The sequence below is a fragment of the Rhea americana genome, unplaced genomic scaffold (assembly GCF_003343005.1).
Source record: "Rhea americana isolate MKP2758 unplaced genomic scaffold, rheAme1 scaffold_313, whole genome shotgun sequence".
Classification (NCBI taxonomy): domain Eukaryota; kingdom Metazoa; phylum Chordata; class Aves; order Rheiformes; family Rheidae; genus Rhea; species Rhea americana.
In genome coordinates, this window is record NW_028186439.1 from 380,411 (window position 1) to 392,780 (window position 12,370).

At 37.5% G+C, this 12,370-nt stretch overlaps 1 protein-coding gene across 4 annotated transcripts; it reads right to left on the reverse strand.

The window, feature by feature from the left end:
- Positions 1–129: 129 nt before the first annotated feature.
- Positions 130–12,358, reverse strand: CEP70 (centrosomal protein 70). 4 transcript variants are annotated; one of them, XM_085310185.1, is made up of 16 exons: positions 12,092–12,358; positions 11,367–11,466; positions 11,082–11,205; positions 10,583–10,763; positions 10,090–10,259; positions 8,870–8,929; positions 7,971–8,070; positions 7,519–7,607; positions 6,764–6,838; positions 5,467–5,569; positions 4,626–4,796; positions 3,866–4,012; positions 3,167–3,281; positions 1,770–1,884; positions 748–827; positions 130–341 (listed from the first exon to the last, which is right to left on the reverse strand). In XM_085310185.1, exons 1-16 carry the CDS (start codon positions 12,098–12,100, stop codon positions 280–282), a joined length of 1,701 nt encoding a protein of 566 aa, XP_085166311.1. In that variant the 5' UTR covers positions 12,101–12,358; the 3' UTR covers positions 130–279. The 4 variants fall into 4 exon arrangements, with proteins under 4 accessions (XP_085166311.1, XP_085166310.1, XP_085166313.1 ...); XM_085310184.1 differs by having other exon boundaries at positions 3,167–3,335; positions 12,092–12,357; XM_085310187.1 differs by lacking the exon at positions 11,082–11,205 and having other exon boundaries at positions 3,167–3,335; positions 12,092–12,357.
- Between the last annotated feature and the right edge of the window lie 12 nt (positions 12,359–12,370).

Below are 12,370 nucleotides of genomic sequence, written 5' to 3' on the forward strand. Positions count from 1 at the left end.
GTTGAGTTTGTTTTCCTAGACCGATATCAGCATGTAGCAGTTCTCTCTGGAACTTAAGAGACCAGTTATCYGTGGTAATAAGAAATCTTTCTTAAACCAACTGTGAAATAATTAAGAGAAATAAAAGAATGCAGTGGCAAAGTCAAGCTTTTATTTAGGTCAAAATATTGTGAAACTGTCCTTTAGGGTCACAAAGGTTAGAGGTAGCTGTATGTCATTTGCATGGTGCATGGTACATTCATAGGTAAAATAGTTCTTGTTAGGGCAGATAAAACATGCTTAACTAGCTACCAATTTCAAWTTTTTCACAGTAGGTAAAATATCATCCAGGTTACTGATTTCTGAAACAAAACAAAAAGCAAAGTAGTAAAATGTAAYGTAGAATGTCTTCAACTTCACCAAAATTATAGCTTAAATGTTCAGAAATACAMCTGATGAGCCAGAAGTACCATAGGRAATARTCTCCTCAAACATATTAGTGCTTTCAGAAAAATCTGCACTTAAGCTATCTTATGTGATGAGTAATATGATTGAACAGCAATCCACTTTTCAATGAAAAACTTGTATTTTGCTCCCTTGCTGTGGAAAGATAGAAGAGTGAGGCTAAATTTTGTAGCACTTTTCCCCACATCTTCCTTGTGTTTTAGATATAGAGAGTTGCACATCAGGGGTAAACAAAACACTTGTTAGCTATTTAAAGTTTGAGGAGGAAATTGTGGCATGAAGGCAACTAACATTGTTACTTACCTAGCAGACAGAGCAACTCCTGAACAAGAGCTTGAAATGGTGGAAAGAAGCATTCGTGTTCTTCTAGCTTATTGATTATGCTGAAATGTGTAAGTAAGAAAGACTGTCAGATCAAAGATGCACAGGCAGGCCATCTCCTTGGCTGCTGTACCACACTATGTCATAAGTTTCTGAAAACAATACTACTAAGTAGTGTGCAACTCCAGCTATGCCAATCATGCATTCTTGAGTTGTGAAACCTGCAGCCAAGAACTGTTAATTGTCAAAGGACTATCGGTGTTGAAAATTTCACTGCTTCTGTACTATATACATCCTTCCTCTCCACCTCACCTTGTGTCATGGAATTTCTGGACTAGAACATTAGTCTATGTATGCTAAATATACCACTTGGGGGTGGCTGATGCAAGTGCTTCAGACTAGATGGCAAGGAATCTCTCACCAGCAACTATTCTCTAGTTAGAGCTGCAAAGCAGTGGACAAAGGCTGACGGAGATGGTACTGTTACCTTAGCATGTGTTAGACTTATTGCCCACAACTATTTTTTTTTGTACTCTTGCATAGCAAATTCTGAACATAAGCTCCTACAGCCTGCTACCAAGGATATGTATATTTTCATCTGTTGAAGAAGAAAGCAGGATTTGYCCAGTTCCCAAACTATTTGTAGGGAATATGAGGCATATGTTCTCACAACAACTAATAGAATTTTAATATTACACTTGAAACCTTGCAACACTTTCTCCTTCACATCCACATGTAGTATTTGTTGTGTCTCCTTACGAAAAAAACATCTTTAATAGGTTTATTTTATCACACTATCCAGGAAAGCTGAAAAGGTGTTTTGGAGCCTTCTTGCCTTACTTTCAACTGGATAAAGCTGCTAAGGAGAAAAATTATTCAAGGATAATACTGTCATAGCTTTCTAACTTTGTAGCAGATAACAAAAAATCACTTTCAATATCTGCCTTAGCCAGTTACTAACTTGATATTTAAGGAGTTCTCACCAGTGGAACAGCCCCAAATACCTGTGGATGTCTTGGGTCCCTAGAAGCTGCTGCACCTGCTCAGTCACATTTTCATTGATTATGTCACACAGTTTCCCAACAGTATCTACTACTACAGTGGGTGGAGCAGAGTTGTCTGTGGAGAAGAAGGAGGGAAAAAGAAAAAGAAAACAACCATGACTAGTAACAGGAAAATACTTTAGACATAATTCAGTTCTTGCCAGTACCTAGGTTTCATCTAGCTTTCACAAATCTAAGCATACAAGTTCCTTCCTTCACAGAAAACAAAGTACRCTTAGAAATAAATTAATGTTACTGGAAGCGGAGGATTGCTCATGTATCCCTTAGCAACTGAAACACTTGTCAGAAGTGTGTTTTTTCACATCAGAGATGGTACTAAAGTGCATTCTATGATGTCAATGGAAAAAAAGCCAACTAAAACAATATTAAGTTCCTGTAATGCAGTATAAGCATGGTATATGGTGTAGGCCAACAAGGAACCTGCTCTGTAAGTATTTGGTTACTAGCGAGAACTCTGCTTCAGTGTTGATTTTTACCTGCTTTGGCTACTCTGATCAAAGGACCAGGTCCCTTGTCCTCTCCTCCATCAATTGCAGAGGGACTATTTTTACAGGAAGTAGCCTCTGATCTCCCTGGCTGTGTGTTTAAGACATGTCGCCTTCCCTCATATCCTGTTCTGGCAACAGGCAGTAAATCTGCTTCCTCCTTTGAATAAGGCTCAAAAGGAGACCTTGACATTCCAGGAGCCTTGCCCTATGGAGCAGCCAAGTCTTTAAACCCATGAGTTCAGGGAAGACTAGCAGCCACTGTTCTGTAAAAGTACCAAACTGGAAGACAGGGGGTACCTGGAAGTAACTARGTAGATCTCTAAGTACTGGCGCTTAATTTCTGACTCATTTTAACTTCTTTTTTTTCCCCAAAGTTTAGCAGAATAAGAAGTTTGAGAACTGGACATGCTTACACTTGAATGAATTACTGAGGAGAAATCTACAGCAYTGGTTGAGCTATTTATCTAAATAACAACTGTTCCAAATGAAAATACGTATATGTAATGTATCTTCTTAAACTTGTTATCTTTGAAATAGAAAGATGGTTGAGGAGAAATGCGAATAAACTCATCAACTGGGAAACAAAGCTGTGAAGTAAGAGATATTTCAATATGATGTTATTCCTTTCTTCTGCCACCTTGGAATTCTTCAGCAACTGCTGAACAGACAAGCTTCTTAATATTTTTCCTATTTAAACTTCATTTGAAAACAACATCTTTGCAGTCCAGAATATACCTACTTTACTAGTTTCACATCACCTCAATGTATTTTCTATAGAGATCAGCCTTTCACTTAGCTTCTTATTCCTAAGGAAAGAGTCTAAATGTGTGCTAGGTGGCAAGTCTTTACCTAGTTCCAGAAGCTCATGGAGATTTCTCATAGCATTGGTCATTTCTCCAAGTTTTGTGTAAACCTCGTTCATTCGTGGATAAACACCATTCAGAGAACTCACATCAAACAACTTCTGGAAGTGAGAGACGATTGCATGCAGTGTTTGTAAGGACGGTGTTTGGCTGCTCTGTAGCAAGCAGAAATAATTTGTCAAAGTTCCTGCTTTAACAAAGCAAARATTCTTTTACACTATGAAACATTCTTAAAACTAGTCTACCAAGAAAAGCAGGTGTAACTTCCCTTTTTAAATGAAGACATTTCAAATATTGTTACATCTAAAGATACATTGTAAAGAGGGTTTTCAGACACAAGTTTCCAGTAAACCAAAAAATATTCTTTTGAAAGCTTTAATTTCTGTTGCTTGGTAAGCACGTTTATGTATTCTTAATACTGACTGAGCAAGACAGAACAGAATGGTACCTGAGAGACTAGAGGGCAATGCAAATTCATTGTTGGTCAAATGACTGATTARAGTAGAGTCTTCACCAAGGTGAGTTTATCTTTCATATTAAAATAGCTTTTGACTATTGAATATCTTCAAGCAGCTATTTCTGCAACCCCACAAGGCTTTCAAATGCACAAATTTAACCAAYGTGGGAAGAACACATTTAAGAATTTCAGAATAACTTTTGATTATAGACCCTTGGTAAGAATTACCTTTTCCTTATTTTCCATTTCTTCTAAAATTGCATCTACTATGAACTGAAGGTCTTCAACTCGTACGGCTTCTCTGTTATCCTGGGGATTTGTCACGTGCCAGGGCACCAATTCCAGAGACAGTTTTCTCAAGGACCTATGCAAATCCTTTTAAAAGGGAGAGGGGGACACAACTGTTATTAAAAAAACTACTTAAAGTTRTTTTTATTATAGAATCAGATAGATTTTCTGTTTGGCATATGCAAAAACAATACAGCATTACAGACAGTAAAGTTTTAGTTGTCATGGATTTAAACAGAAAACCTTGCTTACATTGATTTTTTTTTTTAAAAAAAGAAAGAGCACTAATTTCTGAAAACAAAAGTCCTTTGTATATTATTGCTTCAGTAAATATCGGACGAGTTGGTCACAGAGTTTGTTTTTAAACAAAATTACTTGTATTTAAATCAAAAAGTTAAGGTTCTGGCAAGACAAAAGGAAGGGAGAGAACACATCATTAGTGATGTATAAAGCACATAGGCTCCAAAGCTTACACGTATTGTTAGGGACTCAGCCAGTAAACAAACATTCCTTGTGTCGTGTGCCTGCAGGCCTGATAAATGCTTAGSCAATAGACACATTTTTCACTTACTATGTTTTAAAGTCATATACAGATGGATAGCAGGTAACACCAGGTCAGAAAACAAAACCTACACACACACACACACACACACACACACACTAATTTTTAAAAAGAATATAAAAGACAATAACGTATTACCTTTACAGCCATGAGCTGATCTGCCCACATTTCTATAGTAGGAAGAAGGTGCTCAAATCCACATTCCTGTCCATTCTCTTTGATACAATTGTGGACTGGCCCTTTATTGTGCTTATATATTAGCGGAGGAGCTCTTGGACTTCTTATAACAGAATCAATACTGGACAAAACCTTCAACACCAAATAAATCACCTTGTTGTTCAAAAATCTAGAACATCTTGTAATAAAATCACATACCAGCACAGCCATAATTTAGTCTAAATATTAAATCATAAATAGTTCCAATGTTATCGYTGAATTTTACAAATGCATTCAATGCGTAATAGATTCAAGGATTTAAAAACATTAGCTAGAAGAAATACAAAAATAATGCAAATATACTTTCCCTTCAGGAGTATTTAAAATGTATCGCTTTATGACACTGTCACTTACATAGCCTACATATTGCTAATCTATTATATTTGCTTTTTTATTCAAAGAAAAATAAAACCCACTATCTCCTCAGGCATTTTTGAAACCATAACAAAAGGATATGCTTTSCACAGGACCTTGAACAGACACCATGTCCTGGAAAGACTTCCACCAAAATCACAGATCTGATGTTTGGCAAAYTAGTCTCTGCTTTCTTGCTACATTGTAAGGTAGTTTACACTAAAAATAATTAAGAATAAGCCTACATTCACTGCCAAATTCAAAACATTTCCCATTTTGTGTAGAGGACTTTATATGAACCCTTGGACTCGAAATAGCATGCTTCAGTTTGCCTAGTTAAACAAGTCTAATTAGTTGTATAACATTATAAGAGTGCTCGATGCATGCAATAAAGATGAAATCTGCATACCTGTAAGTATTGCTGGCAAACTGCCTGCAACTGATCTTCTCCTGCAGTGCCCTCAGATTCTTTCTTTTCTTTTATTCTTTCTCCAGTGCTACTCCCTGAAGATCTACATACAAACACACAGAGTAAGTTAAACAAGTGCCCTCAGCAGGAGATGCTRCTTTCAACTTGATTAGAGAACCATATACGTAACACACACACACACTTGCACCTACAAAGTAAAAATCTCCATTTTATGATGCCTGCCAATACAATTCCATCAAACTGAACTGTTTGAAAAATATAATACCTAATGTAAATATCATAAATAATATAGCTCAAGTTTCCTGGTTGATGTTAATCCAGACTGCCTATTAATTTAGAATAGGCCACACCAGACGTACAGCTACTGGTGGTTCTACGATGGTCAGAGTTGAAATCCAGAATTTTATTTGAAAGGGTCAAATTTCATGCTGTCAATCACACAGACATTTGGATGTTTTTATAACACTGAGTGCTCACATTCTTTACCTACTGCTGCTTGAACATCTCTCCCAACTTACTATATAAAGCTCATTACCCTTCTTGTTACATTTGAGACAACTGTTGGTCTAAAATCTACCATCTAGAACATATGCACTACATGAGAAAAGAGACCACTCAAATATACTCAATATAAAAAGAAAAAAAAAATCAAGCATTTTTAAAGTTTAAGTGATGTCCTTTTCAGGATATGTACTATGCTATAAAATACTTAGTATTCAGTATATACACACACAAATGATCAAGTCAAATTACAGATAGAAGGTATCTTTTATCAATATTAGAGCTCTACTAACTTGAATGCACTTAGCAATGTTGCAGAAAAAACTCACCAAGTAAACGTCTAAGGATAGGATGGATATAACCTCAGTAAATGAAACATTTTGCTAACTCCAGTATTTAAGAATAAATGACTAAGAGAAATAACTATCATTTATAATCAACAATGCAAGCAATAACTTTCTTTGTAGCTTGTGGAAGTAGCAAACATCACATTTTGGTCCCATCTATATTGCCTATGATAGCATTCAAATCAAATCCARAAAGACAAAATCAAATAGAAAAAGATACTGCTGTGTACTCCCTCCCATTTGGGCACCACGTCAATCGCTTCGGATTCACAGGGTATCTTTGGAGAGACCAGTAGCATTTGCTGCCCGTAAACCAGGAATGAAAAGGTACATGCTTTAAAAGCCACTATCCACATTACAGGTCGTTAAGTATCTTTGCTTTTAAAAGTTCAAAGGATTCATGAAAGTTACTGAAGAAACATAGTTACTGGATAGTTTTCTTTAAAGTTTTTTCTAGTTTCTTCACTTGGTGCTTGTAAAGTTTTAATTCCTGTGCAGTTGGCCTGTTGGAAAGGGAAAGTACCATATTATATGTCTGGTATTTGAAGACATCGATATAACTCATTCAAGTAGAACAGTAGAGAGGTTTGACAGTGCTGCAACATCATTCTGGAGATAAAGTTCTGCAGCATTACTGTGTAACAACAGCTCTAATGCATATATTTGACACCATCAAAGAAAAAAAAAAAAAAAAAAAAAGAAAAAAAAAAAAAAAAAAAAAAAAAAAGAAGAAGAAGAAGAAGAAGAAGAAGAAGAAAGAAAAAGAAACACCCTGCTGAATCAGGCTGTTTTCTTACTAAAAAGGTCTGAATCTATACCTGGTCCCACAATTTAAGTGGAAATCATGCTTAGCAGTAATGCTACTAGTATAAAGACCAAGTTTTTGTAAGCATGCTGGGACAGTCAGCTCATCAAGAACTCAGGCTCTACCCGCATGCACTTCTACTGCTCTTGCTTTAAGTATCAACACGACTGTCAGAGACAAGCCACAGTAAAATAACCACTTAACAGTCACTATTAATAGTGTAGGGAGTGAAAGTTGATTGTTCCTGCTTTTATTAATTGCTTTTAAAGGCAGATTATGTATTACACTTTTACAACTGCCGGTGCATTTGGTTTTTTTCTTTGAAAGCAAAGTCTACTGAAGTACCTTTAAAAAAGGATGATATTTATCCTGTCTCACCTTATTTCCAAATCTTTCTTGAGATTTGTATTTTCAAGCAAAAGCTGYTCATTCCTGGCTTTTGTTTCAACAAGTTGATTCTGGAAAGACTGCAACATAGACTGWATTATTTCTTTTTTTCCCCACTCATTCCATAATCAAACTTGAACACTTCGAAGTATGTATGTTTTAAGAGAAACTTCCATTTGCTTATTATACCAAGTCAGCCTGGATGACGTTACAGTAACCATCAAAAGCATGCTGCACTAGATCACAGGTGGAGACCTGTGATTAGAGAGGTCTGTTCAGTCTTTAGCAAAAAAAATTTCTCAACATAGCACTGAATCTGCATAACGACAGTGAACCCTGCATGAAAAGCTTACAAACTAAGAAAAAAAAAAATACCTATTTCTGTGTGGCTTTTCAAGGCTTATTTAGAGATCTATACTGATTTATTCTTAGCAATACCGTACCGTGAGTAGTGCTCTATAATTAGGAGAAACATCCAGATTTAAGGATTCTTCCCCGCTTTCTACTTCTGTCTGTACATGATCTTCATCTTTTTTGTATTGCCTATTTGGAAAAATGAATTATTTTACCTTACTGTAATTCAGTTACCTCAAAGAACTAAGTTGTTTTAGTTAGCAGTTATGTTTCATAACAACGTGTCAATAAATTGCAAAATAAACAGAATAATAATTCTGCCCGAAGAGCCACTGCTCTTAATTATTTCTGGGAAGCTGTTTCATATACTAATTGAGTATACTTATGCCTCCAAAGAAACTCCAGTACAAGCAAGGTTCCATTTCAGTTTTCAAGATAATTATCTCAAATTATGGGAATGACTCAGGTATCTGCTGAGTTGCTTTGTACCATGTAGGCACCATGACAGAGCTCAAAAGCTGGTATTTCCTTTGTTTAGGGAGAGCAGTCAGCCGAGCCCAGCCAGTATAATAACTGCTTATGAACAACTGCAAAAGGACAGCGGAAAAAATACATATATATTACAGCTCAAGTATCTAAATACTCTCAACTTCCTAGCTGTACTGGCCTCCTGACAGACCAGCAGCTTAGACTGACTGACAGCTATTCCCAGGATGAATCCAAACTTATAAGACCATTACAGTTCTTTTCTGTTTCTTACAAATTAGTGACTTCTGGAACACAAAATACACAACATTTACCATTATAGGCTTCATACAAGAACAATCATGAACAGTTATCACTATCTCCAGGAAATGCCTGTTACCTTCCTTTCCAGAAGGAAATCCATGGCAATGTTCCTGTTTATCTGAATGGGAGCACACTACAGAACTTTGAACAGCAGGACCATGAGGCATTATCAGAGGTTAGAATTAAAGATTACACCTACCTTAGCTCCTTTTTCATTTGATTGATTTGAGATTCATAATGATCAATTAGACAAAGAAACCTGAAGAGAAGAAAAATGATATACTGAATTTCTAATATTCTCAAAAAATCATGCCTTGAAGATATTGTAGCAAATCCATATGTGCAGGACAGTTTTACACAACTGCACTGTTTCACTAGTGATTGCATCAAATAGTAGTTCTCTCTCACATTGAACACACACAGTCACAGCCTTCCAAAGCAGAAAAGCATAGACATTAATTCTGCACCAGACTTAAAGTGGCAAAATTATTCGGGAGACAAAAACTAAACCTTCCTGATAGCCTCCCCACCTTGTAGCTCTGTTTACTCAGCAAGGCTGGCAGCCTAGCACCGCTCCCAAGTTCTAGACTGCAGAGACCACTAAGGGAGATAAAAGAGCGCAGATTCCACATAGCCTAAGAATATCTGACTGGAAAAGAAATTAAAAGTGTTTTCAAGGTATGTGGCTRCAAAAACTAAAGCCACAAAAACAACTGAACAACAAGGAAACTACCCTTACACTTGGGACACAGAGATTTTCTGCTTTGGAGCTATACGTGAGAAAATGCAGTGAACCAAATCCAGTGATCTCATTTAGTGAGGGCAAAGTAAGAAAAAGTCAGGCTGCATAGTCACTTGAAACTTGTTCCAGCCAAAATTGGCAGATCCAGCCACACCAACACAGTTAAGCAAGGGGTGAGAATTGGCAAAGCTCTGATTTACAGTGTAAGTATGGAGACCTTATCGTAAGAGGTATAGAGTACTTGCAAAACTTTCATGACAGTAACTGCAAAGCTTTACAGTAAGCCTGCAGTTAGCACCTGCAAATACTACTTTTCAAAACTGAAAGATTTCTGTTGTTTCTTTAACATTCACATTTAAAAAATTAAAATCCCAGAATGAGATCACCCTAGCAGACGCTGGAGTTCCAGACTAAACAGAGTATCATTCTCTTTTCTCTGCTGACACCTAGTGTACAGTGGATGTAATTTTTGCTTTTCTTCAAAGACTTAAGCAGCTCACTTTCAGTATACAAGAAAAGTTTATTGAACTAATGTACTCTACAAGGATTCATACTTCAACTGGCACTCCTAAGGTACTCATTTTTTTTAAAATCAAAATATTGAATTGTTATTTTAGAATGTGTTTCCTCCTTTAATGTTACACTCATCAGTATAACAGTGGAAGAAAAATGCTTACTGCTGATCCAGAARAGACCTGGGTGCTCTTTTGCAAAATTGGCAAAACATTTTGTTTTGAGTGGCGACACGCTGTTGCTCCTCCATTCCAACCTTGTACAGCTCCCTCTTCAAATGGGCAATAGTCTCTTCCTGTTGTTGCAACTTTTCCTGTTGCTGTCGATATTTTGCCTGTGAACAGGTAACAGGAGTGTTTGGAAATTATTTTAACAAACAAGCTGCAGACAACGTTGTACTTGCCCAAGTAGGCAGCTGCTCACAAGGAAGCTTAGTAGTTGTTCACTAGCCATACTGAAGAGACAGTGAAAGAGGGACACATATATTTTTCTAATTTATCATTACAAAATTCTGTATGGCTTGAAAAATCTTAGCTATAAACAGTGTAATAGCTTTAAGACAAAAGACTTGTATTTATTTTGACCAGTGTCATTATTTTTAGAGCTTTTAAATAAAAATCAAAAGTTTGAGTCCTCAAACAGGTTTACCAGAATTACCTGTGAAACCTGTTGATCCTTTTGAAGTTCTTTGACTTGATTCTGTTGCTGACAAACCTTAGCTATCGTCTCATCTTCCAGCTGACAAATTTTGGATTTAATGTTTTTTACCACATTTTCCAAATCATTAGCCCGTTGTTCTTGTCGAGATGCCCGACCTCGTTCCTGACGTACCTCGTCTCTGATCAAAACAAAAATTGATCCTCAATTTAGAATAAATTTATTTCACAAATACAATGAAGGAGGCACAGGGCTGACAGATGTTATTTATTAATACTCATTAATGGCCCATGGTAGCAGGTATGGGAAATATTTTGCTATCGGAAGAAGCAGCAGATGAAATGACAGAACAGCCCAAAAGGAACTACGCCAACATTGTCTGTCACATTTCACAGAAACCCCACAAAAACGGTCTTGGGCCTCATGTGTGACATGAGCTCCACCTGGCAGAGAACAGACACCAAGAATACTTTTGGTTTGCGTTACTACTAAGTCTTACCTAAGCTGACGATTAGCCTCCATAAGCCCACGCATCATTTTCTGATGTCGGTCTGTATCTTCCACCAGTGTTTTTAAGGCAACTCTTATCCCCAGAGAAGACTGATTGTCGAAGACAATCATATCTGGAGATATTTAAAATGAACAAAGTCATAATGAAAGCCTTGCGGTAACTTGAGAAGACTGCATCTCTGCTAGCATTTGGAAATGACAGCTTTAAGGAGGGTTTATGAACTTCGGCTTGTATTTTCAAATACAGAAACTTGTAAAAATAGCATGTCCTTACCTGATAAATTTCTGCCGTTTCCTGGGGCAGCAAAGCTCACAGGTTTCAACCCATGACGCATTAATAGTTTGTTTAAGTCTTCCCATTCTGCTTTCTCCTGCTGCAGTTGGGAGAACAAGAACAGATGGGAATCTGAATGCTGAAGATCAACTTACAGTCTCCTGTATCTTCTAGCTGCGTACACAGCGGAAGATATCAAATGCCCCCAAATAAAAGAACAACACAGCAAGCCACAATTGCTACAAGTGACCTTAAAAGACTTTTCAGTATGATTTGCAAAAAATATTAGGAAAAATACAGTGAAAAATATACAGAATATCCCATTTTCCTGACAGGTATTTTTGCACTTTGAGAGAGAAGCACTTTTGAAAATGATTTTAAAAAAATACTATCTTTCTTTAAAAAAAAAGGGGGGAGGGGGGAAGGCACTCATCTAACTTTACTATTTTAGGGCATCCTGCAGAGAGCTGGTCCAGGCAGTGGGGCATGGTCCCCTCCTGTCCTGGGGCTCCAGCACAGGTGAAGCCTCAGAGGATCTGAATAACAGGCTGTGGGCAGCTCTTTTTATGTACATATATAAATTATGCATTGTATATTATAATATACATTATATGTTATATACTACGATATGTATTATGCATTATATAAAAAAACATGCATTTTTAAACTTCAAATAATCAGCAGCATCAACTAGACGAACAAACGACTCCGTTTCTGTACGATACCTCTGTCATAGTGAGGGATTTCTGCTCAAACGTGCGGACAGAGCAGCCCGGGCCCTKATCGGAAGCTGCCTAGAGATGAACGTTAAAAGGAGGGGGGAGAAGGGAAAAAAAAGGGGGGGAGGAAAAGGGCAAGTTACAGGCACCCGGTAGAGGGCGGCCGCCCGGCGCCGCCGCCGCTGCCAGCCCAGGGAGGGGAGCAGCGGCCCCCGCGCCCCAGGCGCCGGCCTGCGATGGCGGCGGTGCGGTGTGTAAGGGAGGGGCGGGCGGGAAGCCCGCGCC